The sequence below is a fragment of the Strix uralensis genome, chromosome 2 (genome assembly GCF_047716275.1).
Source record: "Strix uralensis isolate ZFMK-TIS-50842 chromosome 2, bStrUra1, whole genome shotgun sequence".
Classification (NCBI taxonomy): Eukaryota; Metazoa; Chordata; class Aves; order Strigiformes; family Strigidae; genus Strix; species Strix uralensis.
The window spans coordinates 38,973,015-38,989,682 of NC_133973.1; the positions used below are offsets into that span (position 1 = coordinate 38,973,015).

Genomic DNA, 16,668 nt, shown 5'->3' on the forward strand with positions numbered 1-16,668 from the left:
AAAATCTCACATCCACAGGACATGGGGCTTCACCAGCTCTTCTGCTCACAGAACTACTTTTTTCTTTTTGTTATTTACTGGCTTCCAAAAGTTTGATGAAAGAGCAGATACCCATTAAACGGAAAGTGGATGCCCTTTAGTGTTTCTTAAAATTGAACACTTTTATGAATTGATATTTCAGGAAATTACCGATTATCATTTTGATCCCTCTAGGATTAAACTCTAGGAGGTTTAACTAGGATAGCAAGATAAGAAAACAAATCCAAGGAAAGTATGCTTTAAAGAAGATTTAAAGCCTCCCAAAAATCTGCACATGGTAAGTTCAATGTAGTGTTGAACCAGACACAGCAGAACCCCATGCAACCCTTTCACGTATGTGAGATCTGTATCTTAATCTTCTTCTTAGACAGTCCCAAATTAGACTGCTACCATTTGTAGCATTTGAGCCAATTACTTCAAGTAGTTTTGGGCTGATTTATTACATTTCTAACTCTGAACATTCACCATTCTGCAAATGGCCTAGTGGGAGATGACCTGTACCTTAACTCTTCTATTTTACAGTGGTTTTCCTCTATTGTCAATCACAGTATTTAAATCCTATGAAGTCAGAATCCTTTGTGTTTTCTATACTTTTGGATTAGAATTCCACATTGTATTTTGTTAATACACTGGGTTCACAGCTGAGGTACCATAACTTTAGTATGGAAAAAGTTGCTACCACAGCATTGCATTTCTCATTTGCTATTCCCTTCAATAGCATCACCTAACTGGCTGTGTTTCTCTCAGGACAGAAATGGATGCTATTTTTTTCTAAAAAATATGTAAATTCTATCAGTACAAAGCACACAGATGTTTGTATTTACCACTGAGGTAAGCAAGCTGTACACAGAAGCTCTAACAAACACCACACTTGTGAAGGAATGCAATGCTCATGACAGAGAAGCCTCTTCATTTTAGCCTCTTCAGCGCACAACTAGGTATCAAGGTATCAAGGACAACAGTAATTCATTCCCTTTTTTCAGGGCTTTTGAAAAAACAAAGGTTCAGCTTCTAGTATGCCTGTCAGCCACAAACCAGGTCGACTTGCAGTTCGAGTGAATGTGAAAGCAAATTTTGAAAGCAGAATCCATTACACAGTACAGAATTTAAGTTTTCTTTTATTAGAATAGAAAAAGAGAGGTGAGAAAGAACAACAATAAGGCTGGAACTTGGGATGCATTCTGACAGAGAAGAGTTATGAAAAGCAACAAAGTTTTCCTCACAGCACAGTAATTCTTAAGGATGGACCAAAAGGATTATTTACCACTGCAATATATTATCAATGAATGACCACTTTACTCCCTATATATGGCAAATAGACAACATAACCTGGATCATTTTGGAAACCCATTATCAACAAAATCCTATTCAAAGAAATTAAGTCTGCCCCATCTCTACCAGATTATCTAAGACTATATTTGGGCAGCTAAAACCCAACACTTTTCCCAAGTACTATTTTAGTCAGGTTACCTAATTTCCAAAAAGGATTTTGTCAGAGGAACTTAGGCAGAGGTTTTTTCACTCAAGTCCATCTCCAACAATGCTTGCAGCATGAAAATATAGGAAAGACGTAAGCAGTTGGTGTCCTAGAGCTCTTCTATGCTTCATACTCAAGTATTTTAAGATCTTCAAGTAGTTCTTTTGCAAGTGCTTGCAGATCTGCATTGCGGCTCTTTGACAGTGCAATGATACGCTGAAATGGCAAAGTATCACGCATCTCAGAGGCTGACTTGGCTAATACTTCTGGCTCCAGAATCACAGACTGGAGGAGCCTCAGAGCATGAAGACAAACTTCTGTATCTGGGTCTAGAAGTAGGGGAGGAAAAAATCCAATGCTTGTTAGAAGTGAGCTCAAAAAAAGTATCATTAAAGTTCCACAGCACCATCCCTCACGACCCACCAGGCAGACAGGGCATAACTGAAGTTTCATAATTCACAGCTGCCATTTGGTGCTGGCTGGCTGGCTCTAGAAGGAACCTGAAAACAACGCCTTTGCCCTCCTCAGCAGCTTGTGCTCAGCAGTGTTTGGAAGGGGGAGATAACCAGGAACCCTTCTCTCACTTTTCAAATGTTGAAAACATTACAAATCAGGGATTTTATCAACTTGAATTTATCCAGTCAGTATCCAAGACGTACTGTTGGATGCAATCCGATTTAAGAGCAGAATAAGCTATATCCCATGAGTATTCAGATTTAAAAAACAAACAGACCAACTAATCAAATCTGCAGTAAATCACCAAGCTTTTCTTTAATTTCTTTTTATATAAGCCTTCAGATTTCTTCAAAGCTCAGTAAAATATTAATCTTTATAAAACTTTCTGGTAACCACGCATCAACCTTCCAAGTGTTTAATTCAGTCTACACAAAATTGAAATGGGTACTGAAGCTAAGCTATGCTGCTTAGGAATGCATCAGAGAAATGTAGCAAAGACCTTTGACTGACTTAAGCTAGGAAGACATATAACAACTCTACTGTTAAGAACACAGGATGCATTTTTAATTACTGGAACATTAGGAGCATTATATTTTAAATGTTCACAACAGTCCATTTGCATTTAGTTGTTTATAGCTTTATAAAAAGCATCTAGTAGAAAGCCCCATTTTTGCACTTCTCTTATTCTGCATCTTCCAAATGAAAACGTGTAAGGTATTTTTATGGCTGAAGTAGTTATTTGTTTCATGTGCCATGCATTTTTTATGTGTTTTTCATTGGCATACCTAGTCTTCAGCAAGCTTTTGATAAAGCGTTGTGCAGAAATGTTGAGAAAAATTAATTCAGATCACTTTGTGCTCAAAATCACCAGAGAGACTAAAATCTCACTGAAGGAGCATAAATGCAGTGCAGTGATAAACCACACTGTAATGAGTTTGAAGGAAGCATTTGGAGGGCTGAGGCAAGTTCTCTCCTTTCCTGGCTTATTTAATACCTAACACCAGTGACCTGAAAAAGGACTAAGGAGAATTATTCATTAAAGCATAAGGGGATATGTTGTAAGTACCTGGGGGAGAAAACAGACTGTGATGGACAGTGAAGAAGACTACAGCTTTAAGCACAAAACTGACTGTCAAAATGGGAATTTCCAAGTAATTCCCCCTAGCACATGGCTGAAGTACAATATTAAAGATTGTGACATCTGATCTACCCCCACAAGCCAGGCACTCTCTCTCTCTTCCTCCATTTTCCATCATAAACGAGATATGCAGGTCTTTTCTACCATACCTTTGTCCCTATTTAAAGTGTAAACCTCTTAGGAAAGGAATTCTACTTTCTCCCAGAAAACTAGCAGAGTGGAGTATAATCTGAGGACACAGGAATTGTCCAAAACCAAACAATAACATACTTTTTATGTGCAACAAGAATCTTAGCTACTGGGCATACTGGAAAACTTTAGACATTCAAATCAGCATTTTAAAAAGAAACACTGAATAGTGCTGCACACCGTGCAGAAGTGGCCATACCCACAGCACAGCCACTCCTATTGCTGTCACCCAGGCTAAAGGCTCTAAGGAGTCTCTTTCCATCATCATCTCCAGCAGTATCTGCACATGCAATTTTCTGAGTGATGAGCAGTCATAACTCATGGAGAAATGCTGCAACTCAGCCTCACAGACAGCAAGACTTTATGTCCAACTTCTCGGGCAGCAATACTTCAGTGAATCCTTTTGAAAAAACCTGGGTGGAAGTTTTAGTTTTCAGATTTATTCTGACCGAATAAAAATATGACTAAAAACCTTGAATTCATCCTCCCATTCCTTCCATTTCTGTCTTCATGCCTGCCAGAGGTTAATTCCTTTTTTTTTTTCCAGATATAATGTTCAAACTCTGCACATATCACCTGCCCCCCTTCTCTGATTATTCTATGTTTATTCACTGAAAATAGCAGCAACAAACCATAGCCCAAATACATAAGAAGAAAAAAGCTTTTGGGAGTGAAATCTATGCAGTTCATTACTGCATCTTCCTCCGTGTGACATTATTCCTCCATGAAATAAAGCCATTAATACTTTTAATGGCTTGTAGTACTGCTGGGAAGCTTCATATATGTAAGACATTTTAAATCCCTGGATGAAAAGTGCTTTGTTATTAATACTGTTACAGGCATCTATGTTACTATCACCTGCAAGTGTTTAAAGGCTGTAGAAAGTAAAGAATCGATCAGGGATGAAGCATTATCAGGGGAGCTAACAAAATTAGGATCTGTAGGAGATCAGAAAATTACTTCCAGCTTGACGAGCAAGAACATTTTCCAGTAAGAGCAAGGAGGTTCTAGGAAGAATCTCCAGCAGCAGCCAGGGAAGCTCAACAGCTTGAGTCACTCAAATGAAGAACAGATTAGGCATTCAGGCATACAGCAAAGGAAGGAAATGATCCTGCACCAGAAGATGACTTAATACACATTTAACCTCTGATTGCCATTGTTTTGCATGCATTTTGAGACACTTTGAGTTAAATAAATGCATATGCCTTAAAATACACTCCCTTAGGATTACACACGGGTTTGAGAATACTACTTATTACGGATAATCATGTTTCTAAGTGGATTTAAAAAAAATACCCTAGAGGTCTTTCTCTTGTCTCTCCAATATCATTAGGGATTTTTTCTAAAAACCCTCTCTAAAGAATACTCAGAAGAAATGTAAGGAATCTTCATTATTCAGCATTATAGTTATTGCAATAGCTTCCAGATTTAGTCATTTCTACACTAGCCGAGTAACACTTTGTTTGTACAAGATCAAAAAAATCCTTTAGTTGTAATCAAACCAGTGCATCATATCCTCCCAACAACTAGCACATACTTCTCTTCAACTAAAATTTCAAAACTACAATCATTATTTCTGGGGAGTAAGGCAAGAAATCAAGCTGCTTGCCTCAGCTGGGGATCAGAAGCATAGCGTAAGCCTACCACCATCATAAAATGCTGATGCAATTTTAACAAGGTGTTGAAACTGCTGGAGTTTGCTGACGTTCTGCTAGCTGCCAGCACTACCATTTGATGTCACTGGCTTTCAGTTACTGACAAAAGCAACTGATAACGTGGACAGATTTTAGTCACATCTGTCATTAGCACCATGCTCTCAGATGAACTGTTCCCTATAGCAGGGTTTAAGTAATTGCATTACATCAATGCTAAACAGCTTATCTACAACTGGCTCCGAGCTGTGTGAACTCTATTTACCCATACCATTCCCTGGCCACCTGAATGCAAGATTTATGACCGGCAAGCTGTTTACAGCTATGTCTACGTACAAGAGCAATATTTCAAAAGCTTCTTACCATGGTCGTAAATGTCATTCAATTCAATTACTGTCTGATTCTAACAGGAAGAGGCGACCTGCCACTCCCCCTTTCCTTTTTATGAACCTGTCAGACTACTGACGTTCATAGCATGTCTAACGGAGAGAGCCAGGGCCACCGCTTGCCCCATCTCTTTGCATTGCCAGTGCTGGCGGAGCTGAGCCAGTATCTGCAGCAGCACATTTTCGTAATGCTGATAGGTCTGAGGAGACAAGAAGTGTTGCAATAAAGATGGTATGTGGGAAAGGATCAGGGAGAACTCCATGGCAGAAAAAAGACTGAGCTTTGCTGCTGCAGTTCCTACGGACGCAAGTGCACTTTCTCTCTGCAACATACTTGCTCCAGCTCCTGCATAACAACTTGGTTTGCTTCAGTCTCCTCCCTGGCTGGGTGACTGCCCTCACTGTCAGACATGGAGTTGAGTTAAGGATAATTCCCCACTCTCCTACAGACACATGCCTGTCACACTTTTATCAGGGAAATCCTTGAGAAAGACTCCCAGGGTCCAGATGAAAGCAGCAACTCGGTCCCAACTTGCCTGACTGCTGCTTAGGGGCCGCGAGTGAAAAGGAGCTTGCACAGACATCGCTCTGCAGCTGGCAGATTTGTGTGTGAGCTGTTAGATATGTTGTCCAGCTCCCATCAATCCTAGCTTGGACTTCTGAGGATTCCCACAGTAGCTACTGAATGAGAGTAACAATGTAAGAACAAACCAATGGTTTATAGCGACAGATGCATTTACCAGAGTTAAGGTTTCTTACACATGGTCACAAAAGGAGAAACACTGTGCTCCTCAGGAGAACATCAGTTTGCATGAGTCTGCTGCTAGGCAGGGCAAGGACCTAGTCAAGAAACTCCTGCTCTGATGGCAAGGACAGTCACACCACGCCCAGCCGGAGCTCCACCTCGGCGAGTATCATTTGCAGCAGCTGCTTAGAGAAGAGTATGGAAAAGGGCAAGCATTCAGTGACACTTCCTCCGGCCACTCTTCCAGCCTCTCAGATAACTGTGGTTCAGGGACTTTCTGCGTCAGAGCTGACATCTTTTCATTTAAGAAAATGGATGTGGTCTTACAGGGCTAGAAGGGCAAGCCTCTTTTTAAGACTAGTTTCATAGTCTGAAGAGTATGACACTGTTGTGCACTTGGAAGTCTGCTAACTGAGGTTTTGATTTATGAATCAAAATTTCTTTTAACACAGACATCAGTTTATAAATAGGGGGGTTCTGTTTGTCCAGATGTCTTTTAAATAACATGCTGCCATGCAAATAACCTGAATTTTCAAATACTCTCACAGCCATAACCAATTCAAACAGAAAAGCAAGGCATTAAAAACCTTCCGGGTTAGTCATGAAAAGCAAATATTGAAGGTTGCAGGCAGCACTAGCAAAACGAGAATGTGCTTCATACAGACATTTATAATAGAGACCGTCATTTGCAAAGAATTTGGATAAACAAGGTTAGATTTCCATGTGGAACTGTGGTGGAGGAAACTGAAGGGCAAGATCTAAAATTAGTCATACTTCTCTTGTTGTCTTTTGTTTAATGAAGTACCTGGAGCAATTTTCCAGCTATAGATGAGAATGTCACTGACAGTCTCTCTGAATTCCACCTTTCTCATGTATCCAAGGAGAGCAATTTTTTTAACTGCATTCAAAGAAAAGTGGAAAAAACTAAAATAAAGATACAGGATAGTAAAAAAACCAAAAACCAAAACCAGAGAAGAGCCTAGACCCATTTGCCCCAGCACCTATTTGTTGGTAAATGTTCTGTATGCTCAAAAATTAAAAACATAAATCTAGTCGTTATTAACACCTGAGCTGACTGCGTCTTCTTATTCTTCAAAAGATCCTTGGCAGAGAAAAGTCCCAGTCTACCTATTTGGGAATTACAGAATGAAAGTCTTATTGCATCTATAGATGTAAAGCACCAGAAAAATTATTGACAAATCTCAGGTGGATGTCTACCCAAAATTATGTAACTTCTTTTTCTATTGCTGAGGACAGAGCTTCTTTGAATCTGAAAGCTATGCAAAACCCTTAGCTAAGACATCAACAAAGGGACAGCAGCTGATGGAGAAAACTAAAGCTGCCTATTTTCTCCAAGATGGGAACAGCTGCTCTGCAAACAAATGGTGCTCCACAAGAAGAGAACTCTACTGATCCCACAAGCTGCTCCATAGCCAGAACTCTGACTCATCATTCACATGTTTTATGCTGACACCAGGCTGGGAAGGTATAGGTAGGCATAGCTGATACCCACGCAAGAATACAACAGCTACATAAGCTATCAGAGTATGTTCTTCAGTGATCAGTGTTGTTTGTTAAAGGGTGCCCATCTTTTAGACAGTGTTTAAAAAGGCAGAAAAAAAAGAAAAAAATAGCCCACCTCATAAAGTGCTAAAACTACAGAGATCTCCATTACCTTCAAAAAGTGTCTCAAACATTTGTTTTTCTCCTAGTATCAGTATAGTCTCCAGCAGAAAGAGCTATTAAGAATTCTTGTTAGCGAGTGTGAAGTCATACCGGCTCATCCAAATTTTCAAAAGGCAGTAGGACAGACAAACCCAGTTTGCTGTTAACATTCTCACTCCACTAGAAATCTTTATTAGATTTTTCCTACTTTCTCTTACCATCCATGTATTCAATGTCAAGGCATATTTCTGTCTCATCAAAAAGCCTGCTAGACAACCTGAATCAAACCCCTCCTTGCTTCAGATACAACAAAGGAGAATAAAGAAAATCAAGTTAATGATTTGCTCTACTCACTTAACGGGAGGACATTCTTCAGGGGACAAGAAGACTGGGCAGAGACTGAGAATTCAGAGGAGGAATTTGAGGGATTTATCAGCTGTGTACAAGCCAGTGGGAGAAAAATGGCCTTGATGTATATAGTCTGAGGTCACAGACACTTGTAGATTGACGTTGGAAAAGCAAACAGGATGATTCTCTGAAAATGTAAAAAATGAAAAGTCAGAGAATGATTTCTGGGGCCCCTCTTAGTGGGAATGCTGATAAAAGCTTACAGAACTGAGGAAAGCTGAATCATCTCATAAGCCTTAATCAAAACACTCTTTGAAAAAGCTTCCTGGAGGAAGGCAGCATATACAGGATACCCTGCCAGCAGAGTGTAGTGCTCTACTCTCTTGCATGGAAAAAACTGTAAGACCTTATGCTGTAGCAGCTCCAGGTGTTTATAAGCTGAATCACGGCTAGCAGAAGCTGAAGATGCTGGCCACGGAAACAGGAGAGGAGCAAGTGTGGGAGGACGCTACTGAGTTTTGCAAGTTGAAACACTTAGAAATAGATTAAATTTAGAGAAAACTACAGCTATGTCATACAAAATGATGGGAACAAGATCGGGTCTTGGATCTGACCCTCTCATCTGATATACAAACTAGTCAGCCATCCCCCTTGACAATAAGCAGACTTCCTCTGAAGTCAGAAGTCTGAACCAGCAGATGTGGTTTATCTGAGAATCTGCCTCCTTTGCTGTAACTGGAGAACTTTATTATCAAAAAGTAAAGGAATTAGCCATGCCCGTCCTTCCTTCTACAACCCAGCCGTACACAATTAACACTTTCAAAATGCAGAGTAGCCTTTCGATTTCTTATTTCCTTTAGCAGCTGCAAATGAATTATAACTGTGCCACATTTCATCCTTTTATGTGACCTAGGAGCCTTCTTCAAACAACAGACTGCATCAAACAACTAGCTTCTTTGTTTGGTCACAACATTTAGAGGGGCACATTTGGGAGCTCAGACAGGGTTTTTGAGGGTGTTTTTTTGTTTTTTGTTTCTAGAACAACAGCTTATGTATATACTAGCCAAGCATAAAGTAAAAGGAAAATCTGGACTAACATATGTTAAATTTCTAAGCACAGCAGAACAAAGGACCATGTATTCAGAGTTCTCTGACAGTATAATTTTTCTCAAACTATATTAAAAAAAAATATAAAACGGGTGTTTTCCAACAGTCTTACAAGGATTACTTATTTTTCTGAGACCTCAGAAGAGTGAGCCTATGGCATTGCAATGTAGTAAATTATTTGGTGAAAAGCACAAGTACCTACATTTTCTGTAAAATAGTTGAGGGAACTGTAAGCAGTACAAGTAGCTTCCAGTTTGCCAGGCCAAATCAAAGCTTTTCCAAAACTTCAATATGAAATTAATTCCTTGAAAAAGCAGATGGAATGTCCCTCACTTAGCTGCTGTTAGTATTTACTAGTTGTATTACAACAGGGTTTTGCATAGCACCACGGTGTGCTGAGGTTACTAATGTCCCCATTCCTATGAACTGCACACCAAAATCTTCTCATGGACAAGCCACAAAAACTTGAGAAAGCCAAGACAGAGCAACTCCAGAAGCAGTTCATAGGCAGGACAGTGTCATGGTTCTGTCCTTGTTGCTGTCCTCACTGTCCCTTACAAGCTGTGCACACAGCTGCCAGCCAAGACCAACGCACACTGGCAACGTCAATCTCTGCTGGCTCCTACGCAGGGATTTGAGGCCTCCGGAAGAGCAGAGCCTTGATGTCACTCGTGTACCTGACAGTGGCAACAGAAGTCCTTGACGTCCCTGAAGTCCTGCACTGGCCAAAGGCAAAGCTGGGAATAATACTCAAGCCCCGCAAGCCCAAATCCTATTAGAGCTTCAGCTGTAGAAAGGGTCACTCTTGTCACGGTGAGTGTAGTTGCAGAGGTTGGTTTCCTTCCCCAAAATGTGTCAGAACACAGTTACATTTTCTTTTGTTAAATGGTAGTGATCTGATGCATAGTTTCCCCTCAGGTTGTATTTTAAAGTTGGTACGTGAAAATACAGGTGGCTTTTTTTAATCCACTTCATCAGATTTTTCCATTCCCTATTTTTAATTCTACTATCTGTAAATTTTATATTAATGGAATATTATATACAGTTCCAAAAATGTTGTGGGAAATGCATATCTTCTCCCTCTAGGTATTTGCCCTTTTTGCTTACTTTTAATCTGACAAAAGCTATACATAATCAGGTTAGATATAAATTTCTGTTCTGTTATTTGCAACACCTATTGCCAATCTACAATCCCCGAAGTCACAATTTACAAGGTTCTTAGAGCAACTTACCATTCAATAGCCACCAAAGCAAAGGAATAAAACCTGGACTTTCACTGATGTACTTCAAGCCTTTCAAGTTGATACTCACATTGTAAAGTGACATTAACATTAGCCTAGAATTGAAAGAAAAAAAGATTTGATGACCTTTGATTTCTCTGCATGTCTTGGCATCTTTTGCTATTTATGCCAAGCATGTGCTGATGCAGAAGCCTACTCTAATAATTTATATTTTGATAAAAGAGACAAGTCTCAAACTGTGTATAAGCAATGCTGTGCAATACCTTTTTTTCTACTGTTAAATCATCTATTTCAAACACATGGAAAAATATCCCATGTGAGAGTAAGAAAGTCTCATCAAACTCCATGAAATTCACCATGTGAAATGTGCAAAACCAGGACTTGGCTTTACACAACCACACAATCTATACAATAGAGTTTTCGTGGTGACAATCCCCACTGGGCAGATGATCATCTCAAGCTGTTTGCCTTGACAAATGAAAGGACCACTAGGAAACACAGAAAGCAAGACTATATACTGAGTACTCAAAACATCAAAGGAAGTCCCTGCTCCATCAGTTGTGCAACCAACCCTCCAGTGAGCTGCAACACAGACACAGAGCTTCTGCCATCCTCCTTCAAGCATCCCCCTGTTCCTCCTGCCAATGGGAACAGATGCAACATATAGCCAGTGTACAGCAAATGTCAGTGTAGTCTCTCTCTGCTGGCAGGGGAAGTTATTATGCCTACTGAAGCATTTGGAATAACGGGACAGGCCAGGAGGGGAAAAAGAAGGTATTAGTAGCCCCAGCTCAGCTTTGCACACTCCCTCCTAAGCTAGACTCTGTTATGGTGCAAGGCAGAGAACCAGCTTGCTCTGCCTGCTCTCCAGCCCCTCGCAGTCAGGCAGACCCATATGATCTGGGCCATCGAATGAGACCCTGCTGTGAAAAAACCAACTGCTTGCCCCTTAAAATGTCATCATGGACTTTCCTATTTACCCTGCCTTCAGAAATCCAGATTGATTATGTTCAATGTACAAGTGGAATTATTTTTTTTTTTTTTTTTTAAAAGTCAGTAACACTGGTATTCAATCTGGCTGTGAACTGTGTTCTTGTCCTAGTGCAGATCAACACCAGGGTAACACAGGCCAAATGGTACTCTCACCCGCACCTCTTCCAAACTATTTCAAAATAACATTTGGGCCCACTCAAAGCCATATATATATATTTTTTTTTTTCCCAGAAGGTGATTTCTTTTGGTCTTTTATTATGGTCACTGATGTTGAAAGAGGACAGAACCCATAACCTGTCTACAGCCTGGCAGCTAGAAAACATTTCCTCAATTTAGCATTGAAAACAGCCTAAGATGACATCCCTGACAAACTGAAACCAAGACTGTCCCTTGCATGTCTGTGTGTAAATGACAAATTAAAAATACACATAGTAAGTATATGTGCATTTCAGCCATGTTTTCAAAAGCTTCCAAAACCAGGATTTCCTAATTTCTCAGCCTCCTAAAATAGGAAGTTCATTAGTCATTTTGGGGCTGCATACATAACAGGTTATAAATTAAACCAAAGTCTTAACATTTCTACAGAGAGAAAATGAGGTAAACTGGAGCTCTGCATTTTAAAGGCCTACTCTAGCCTGCCGGTCCCACTGGCTTCTCCCGCAGCAGCTCACACTGAAGTTACTGCAAACATGAAAAGCTTCAGTATGATCAGTAACTTGCAAAATCTAATACCCATCAGGGAAAGTGGGTTTGACTACAGGTACCCCCTCAGCCTTAGCCACAACAGAGCTGAAGTAATGCTGTAAGGTACAGGAAGCTGCATGCAGAAACAGCAGCCCTGCTCTTTATGCAGATAAAATGCCTGGGTCGAAAATTACTTTTAGTTGCTTTCGACTGTCAGACAAGTATGGCAACTTGGAGCTCAAAATGAGTCTCCCTTTACAAAGTTATCCAGAACAACTACTAGTACTTAATGCAGGGCATTTCGTAGGGATTAAATCTTCTACAGTTTCCACTGAACTAAGTTCTGCCTTCAAACATTTGATGCCGATGTTGTCATGCTGTCTTCCATATTGCTGATACCAGCTTTTTATGGTGTTGGTGGATAAACCCTTCTTTTTCAGCTAAGCAGTCTCAGTGGGCTTAATGCAAATTATTTCAGTTTCCCTCTAACTTCCAGTAGGAATGGGACCAGACACTCAAAAGCAGAATGCATCCAGAAAAAAATCACCACTGACATTAACAAGACAAACTAATGCTCAGCCTCTTTCAGAATCAGATCACTGCTGTACTATGAACTCGGAGCCAAAAGGCCCCTGATGTTCCTGAAAAAAGAGCTGTACTCTGGAGTCAGAAGTTGTCTTACAGATTCTTTCACAGTGATATTCCCCTGTCCTGCCTTTTATGCAGATCATCTTTACAGCTGTGGAGTAGCTGGGAGGACAAGGCATTAGTGCACTTTATGATGTGCTATGATGGACGCTATTACTTCTTTTCAAAGATGGTAACGTGCAAGTCAATCTTCTGGACAATGAAAGGGAAGATGAATAAGCAGGGCTCCTGTAACATTTATGGAACATGTCGTTATACCCACTCACAGCTGGGTGCCAGGTTACATACAAAACAATTACAGAGAAACAGGAACGAGGGGGAATGTTCTCCTCCGCTCTGGGACCAGCCTGGCTGATGCTATCTCTCATGACTGCAATGAACCTGCATGTCATTGCACTGACACCATTTCCAAACAAAAGAGAAATAACGTTATTCCAAATGGACTTCACACCTCACATCCTATTCTCAAATGAGTTCTCATGGCTTAAGCTACTATGCCACCAGCAGACTTTCAGACACTCTCCATGCATACCTTCAGAAAGCAGGAAAGAAAGTAACCCATTGCAGGCTGAACTGAGTTGTAATAGGTATAACATATTATGTGCTGTACCACTGTGCGTTTGATCACCCAGGCTTGTAAGCAGTAGGAATAAGAAATAGTAGATTATTAAATCTACTGCATCAGTGGCCACTGACAAGCAGTGAGGGGTGCTGTGGAATTGAAATTGCAGCTTTGTAAAGACCATACGCTTCTTTTCATACATTCTCTGCAGCTCTTACTTGGCTTCCAGAACCCAAGCCCTGACAACGGAGCACAGCCATAATTACCTATAATCAACCAGAATGAAAATGATCAATAGAACAGTATCTTATAATGGAAAGTGTTAACATTTCTTGACAATGTCTTTCAACCATAATCTGTTGGACATTTGCAGTTAGAAATAAAGTGATGCAAAAAGATTTTATATCACTCGTTTGTTTTGTGCAGACAAAAGGGGCTGGTGGTGGTGATCCAAGGAAGTGCTGTGGTTTTGGAGTGTCAGAAGACATAACCCACCCCACAAGCCAATATAGTCACATATTATTACTAATTAAACACATTCACCTAAGCACAACGTAGAAGCATTTCCAGGCCCTTTATACCACCTTCACCTCTAGTACTTGCACATTCTAGTAAGTATTTTTGGTGATGATTATTGCAAAAATGCTTATTGAAGTAAACCTGACACACATAAATAATGGATAAACAAGACTTTCTGGGGTTTTTTTTAATGTGGAGGGCTTTAATTATGCACTTCATAGTCTTCCTATTTAGGCAAGCCAAATTTAATTCACATCTTGTACTACTATATCTGTCAATGTTTTCTTGAAAATCTAGAAATAAAGCACAGCTAAAGCCCCTTCTTGTCTGCTTAATACATAGGATTAGTACATAAAATGTACTTATATGTACTAAAGTACATATTTTTACCAGCTACTTTCAACTGCTACATAAACAGAGTTGAATATTCCTAACAATTATAGCCGTGAACAATTGTGTAAATATCAACAATTACAAATGTTGAAAAATCCCTATACCAATGAGAAGAAAACCTAAAGTCTTTCAAACCACTGCTATTTCAGAAAGGCAAAGACACCCATGAGATTTCAGTCCCAGCACTCATGTAGAGGCCTTGGATATATTTATTACATACGCATGGACTACAGTGGATATTGTAGCAGTGCTGAAATAAATGACAGTTTTTCCCTGTAAATGTTTTACTTATATACTGGCACAAGTAAAACACAGGACTACTAGAAGAGGAAAGAGAATTCCTCTCTATCAGCTTACTTTGTCTGACACTACTGTGTGTAGAATTAGACTCACAGTTTCTCCTAATTTGTCACACAGTAAAGAAAAATATTTTTGAAAATAAAAGCTAGAAAAGAATTGTAAAACCTCAAAACTGAGCAAAGGACAAACATATTCTTGAAAATAACAAGTCAAATTTTTCCTTTAACTGATTAAATTTTAAATTGGTGATGTCATTCCAACTAATACCATGGTGATATTCTGACAAAAACATACTGCATTTCCAAAATAATGTACAGATATTTTCATCTATGAGGTAGTTTTAAAAATGTGTCTGTCTGTATGTATATGTGTATCAGTGTGTGTATAAACATTATTTATGATGACTCCAGAGTCTGTCTATATGTAAACTTTGAAATTTCACTACCATTTATGTTAACTATCATATCCTTATCTCACAACTGCCTTTCACTTTGTAGTGCCTTATGTTCCTTACAGTAGGGAGAAAAGGAGTTCTGACACATCTGCTTAGATTGCTTAAGATTAACAAGCAGCTAAAAAACTTTACATACAGAGGACAATTTAAAAACAAACCAACCCCCAAAACCCTTTGCTGGGCTGGAAGAGTGTAAAATCCCAAAAAAGCACAGGAAAGAGGGTTTCAAGAACAGTGACAAGACACATAGGGATCTCATAGACAAAAAGGAACCTGATCACGGACATGAAAGACAAACACAGGGAAAACATTCTGCACTAAAACATTTGAGCAAATTAAGAACCGTCATTCCATGACAAGACCATGAAGAAATCTCCTTTCTGGCATTTCCTCTAATGTCATAATAAAGCATTTTTTAAATCAAATGGTAAGTTCAGAGTAAGAAAAAAATTTGTTGGTTCTGTGGAACATTAGTAAACATTATCACTGCACTGAATTCAAACCATTGTAACATATGCTTAATGTTTCTCACTTATCAAAAAGCTTGTGCAACCTCTTTTTTAAGCTTCACTCAATTTGTTAGCCTAAGAGGCTGGCCCTTGTTGAATCCCTAGCCACTTCATGGGATTGTTTTATGTATATTTTATCAGTATTGCTGTATGGCAGCCAAGTTTATATCACCATGTGTAATTCTTCTGCAAAGCAGGCAGATTTTGAAATATAATTAAAATACCATCCAAAACATCAATTCAAAAGGAAGGCCCTCAAATCCAATTACATTAACACAATCTGAAATGATCAGAAATAATTTATCTGGACCCATAGACATATATTCAATTGAAATTCAGAGTGTGTGTTTGTGTGTGTGTGTGCACGTGCACGCGTTTAGGAACACTTCCCTCTCCTTACTGCTCTCCAAATAAAGTCCTTTCTTGTTAATTTTTTTCTGTACAGATTTTGAAACAGGTTCTCTTTTCATGGGTTTTTTTTGCTATATATATGAAGGCACAAATTATCTTTTCTTTCTTAAGTTGAGATTCTCATACAAACCTTTTAGTTGGGCTTTAGAAAAAAAAACAAACCAAACCACTGTTGCAAGAGCTGACTACCCTGTTTTGAGTTCTGACCTTCAAGCCCAACACTTGGGAAACAGTAAATGACTGACATCAGAATATCTAACCACTACCTACAGCACAGGCCACTCAGCTTCCCCCTCGCTACTCAACAGGGAAAGGCAAACACCTCAGAGGGCAACTCATTCCCCCTAACACTGGCTGACTGAGCGATCATCTGACAGCACCATCTCCTTCCACTGACTGTGGGAAGGAGCCCAGACAGTTAGCAGATACTTGACATCTAGCTTTCTGATAGCTGAGGTTAGGCAAGATAAAACCTATCCAAAGTTAGGACTGAGCCTGATTTCATGCCTGCATGGACGCAGTCAAATTACTGTGGCTGACAGGGTTGCTGTTTGTCAGCTGAGCTGTGACAGCTGGCTTGGGTATGAATTCTTTGTGTGTGTATCCCATTTATGAAGAAAAACACCACACTGGCTTAAGCCACCTTTATGAACAAATTAACCAGATGTACAGGGCAAGTGCCCACAGCTTAGCGGATGAACAAGTACTCCTTAAGCCACAGTAATTTGCTCGGTCAAGGCCGTACATCCTCA

The 16,668-nt window shown here is 39.6% G+C and overlaps 1 protein-coding gene across 1 annotated transcript in view; it reads right to left on the minus strand.

Moving 5' to 3' along the window:
• Positions 1-1,141: 1,141 nt before the first annotated feature.
• The window catches only part of HSF2BP (heat shock transcription factor 2 binding protein), a 34,225-nt gene continuing 18,698 nt past the window's right edge, over positions 1,142-16,668 (minus strand). The window contains exons 7-8 of the mRNA XM_074860768.1: positions 10,435-10,538; positions 1,142-1,845 (exon numbers count right to left, since the gene is read on the minus strand). Of these exons, the coding sequence (XP_074716869.1) occupies positions 1,637-1,845; positions 10,435-10,538 (313 nt within the window). The 3' untranslated portion in view covers positions 1,142-1,636. The remainder of the gene's footprint in view (positions 1,846-10,434; positions 10,539-16,668) is intronic.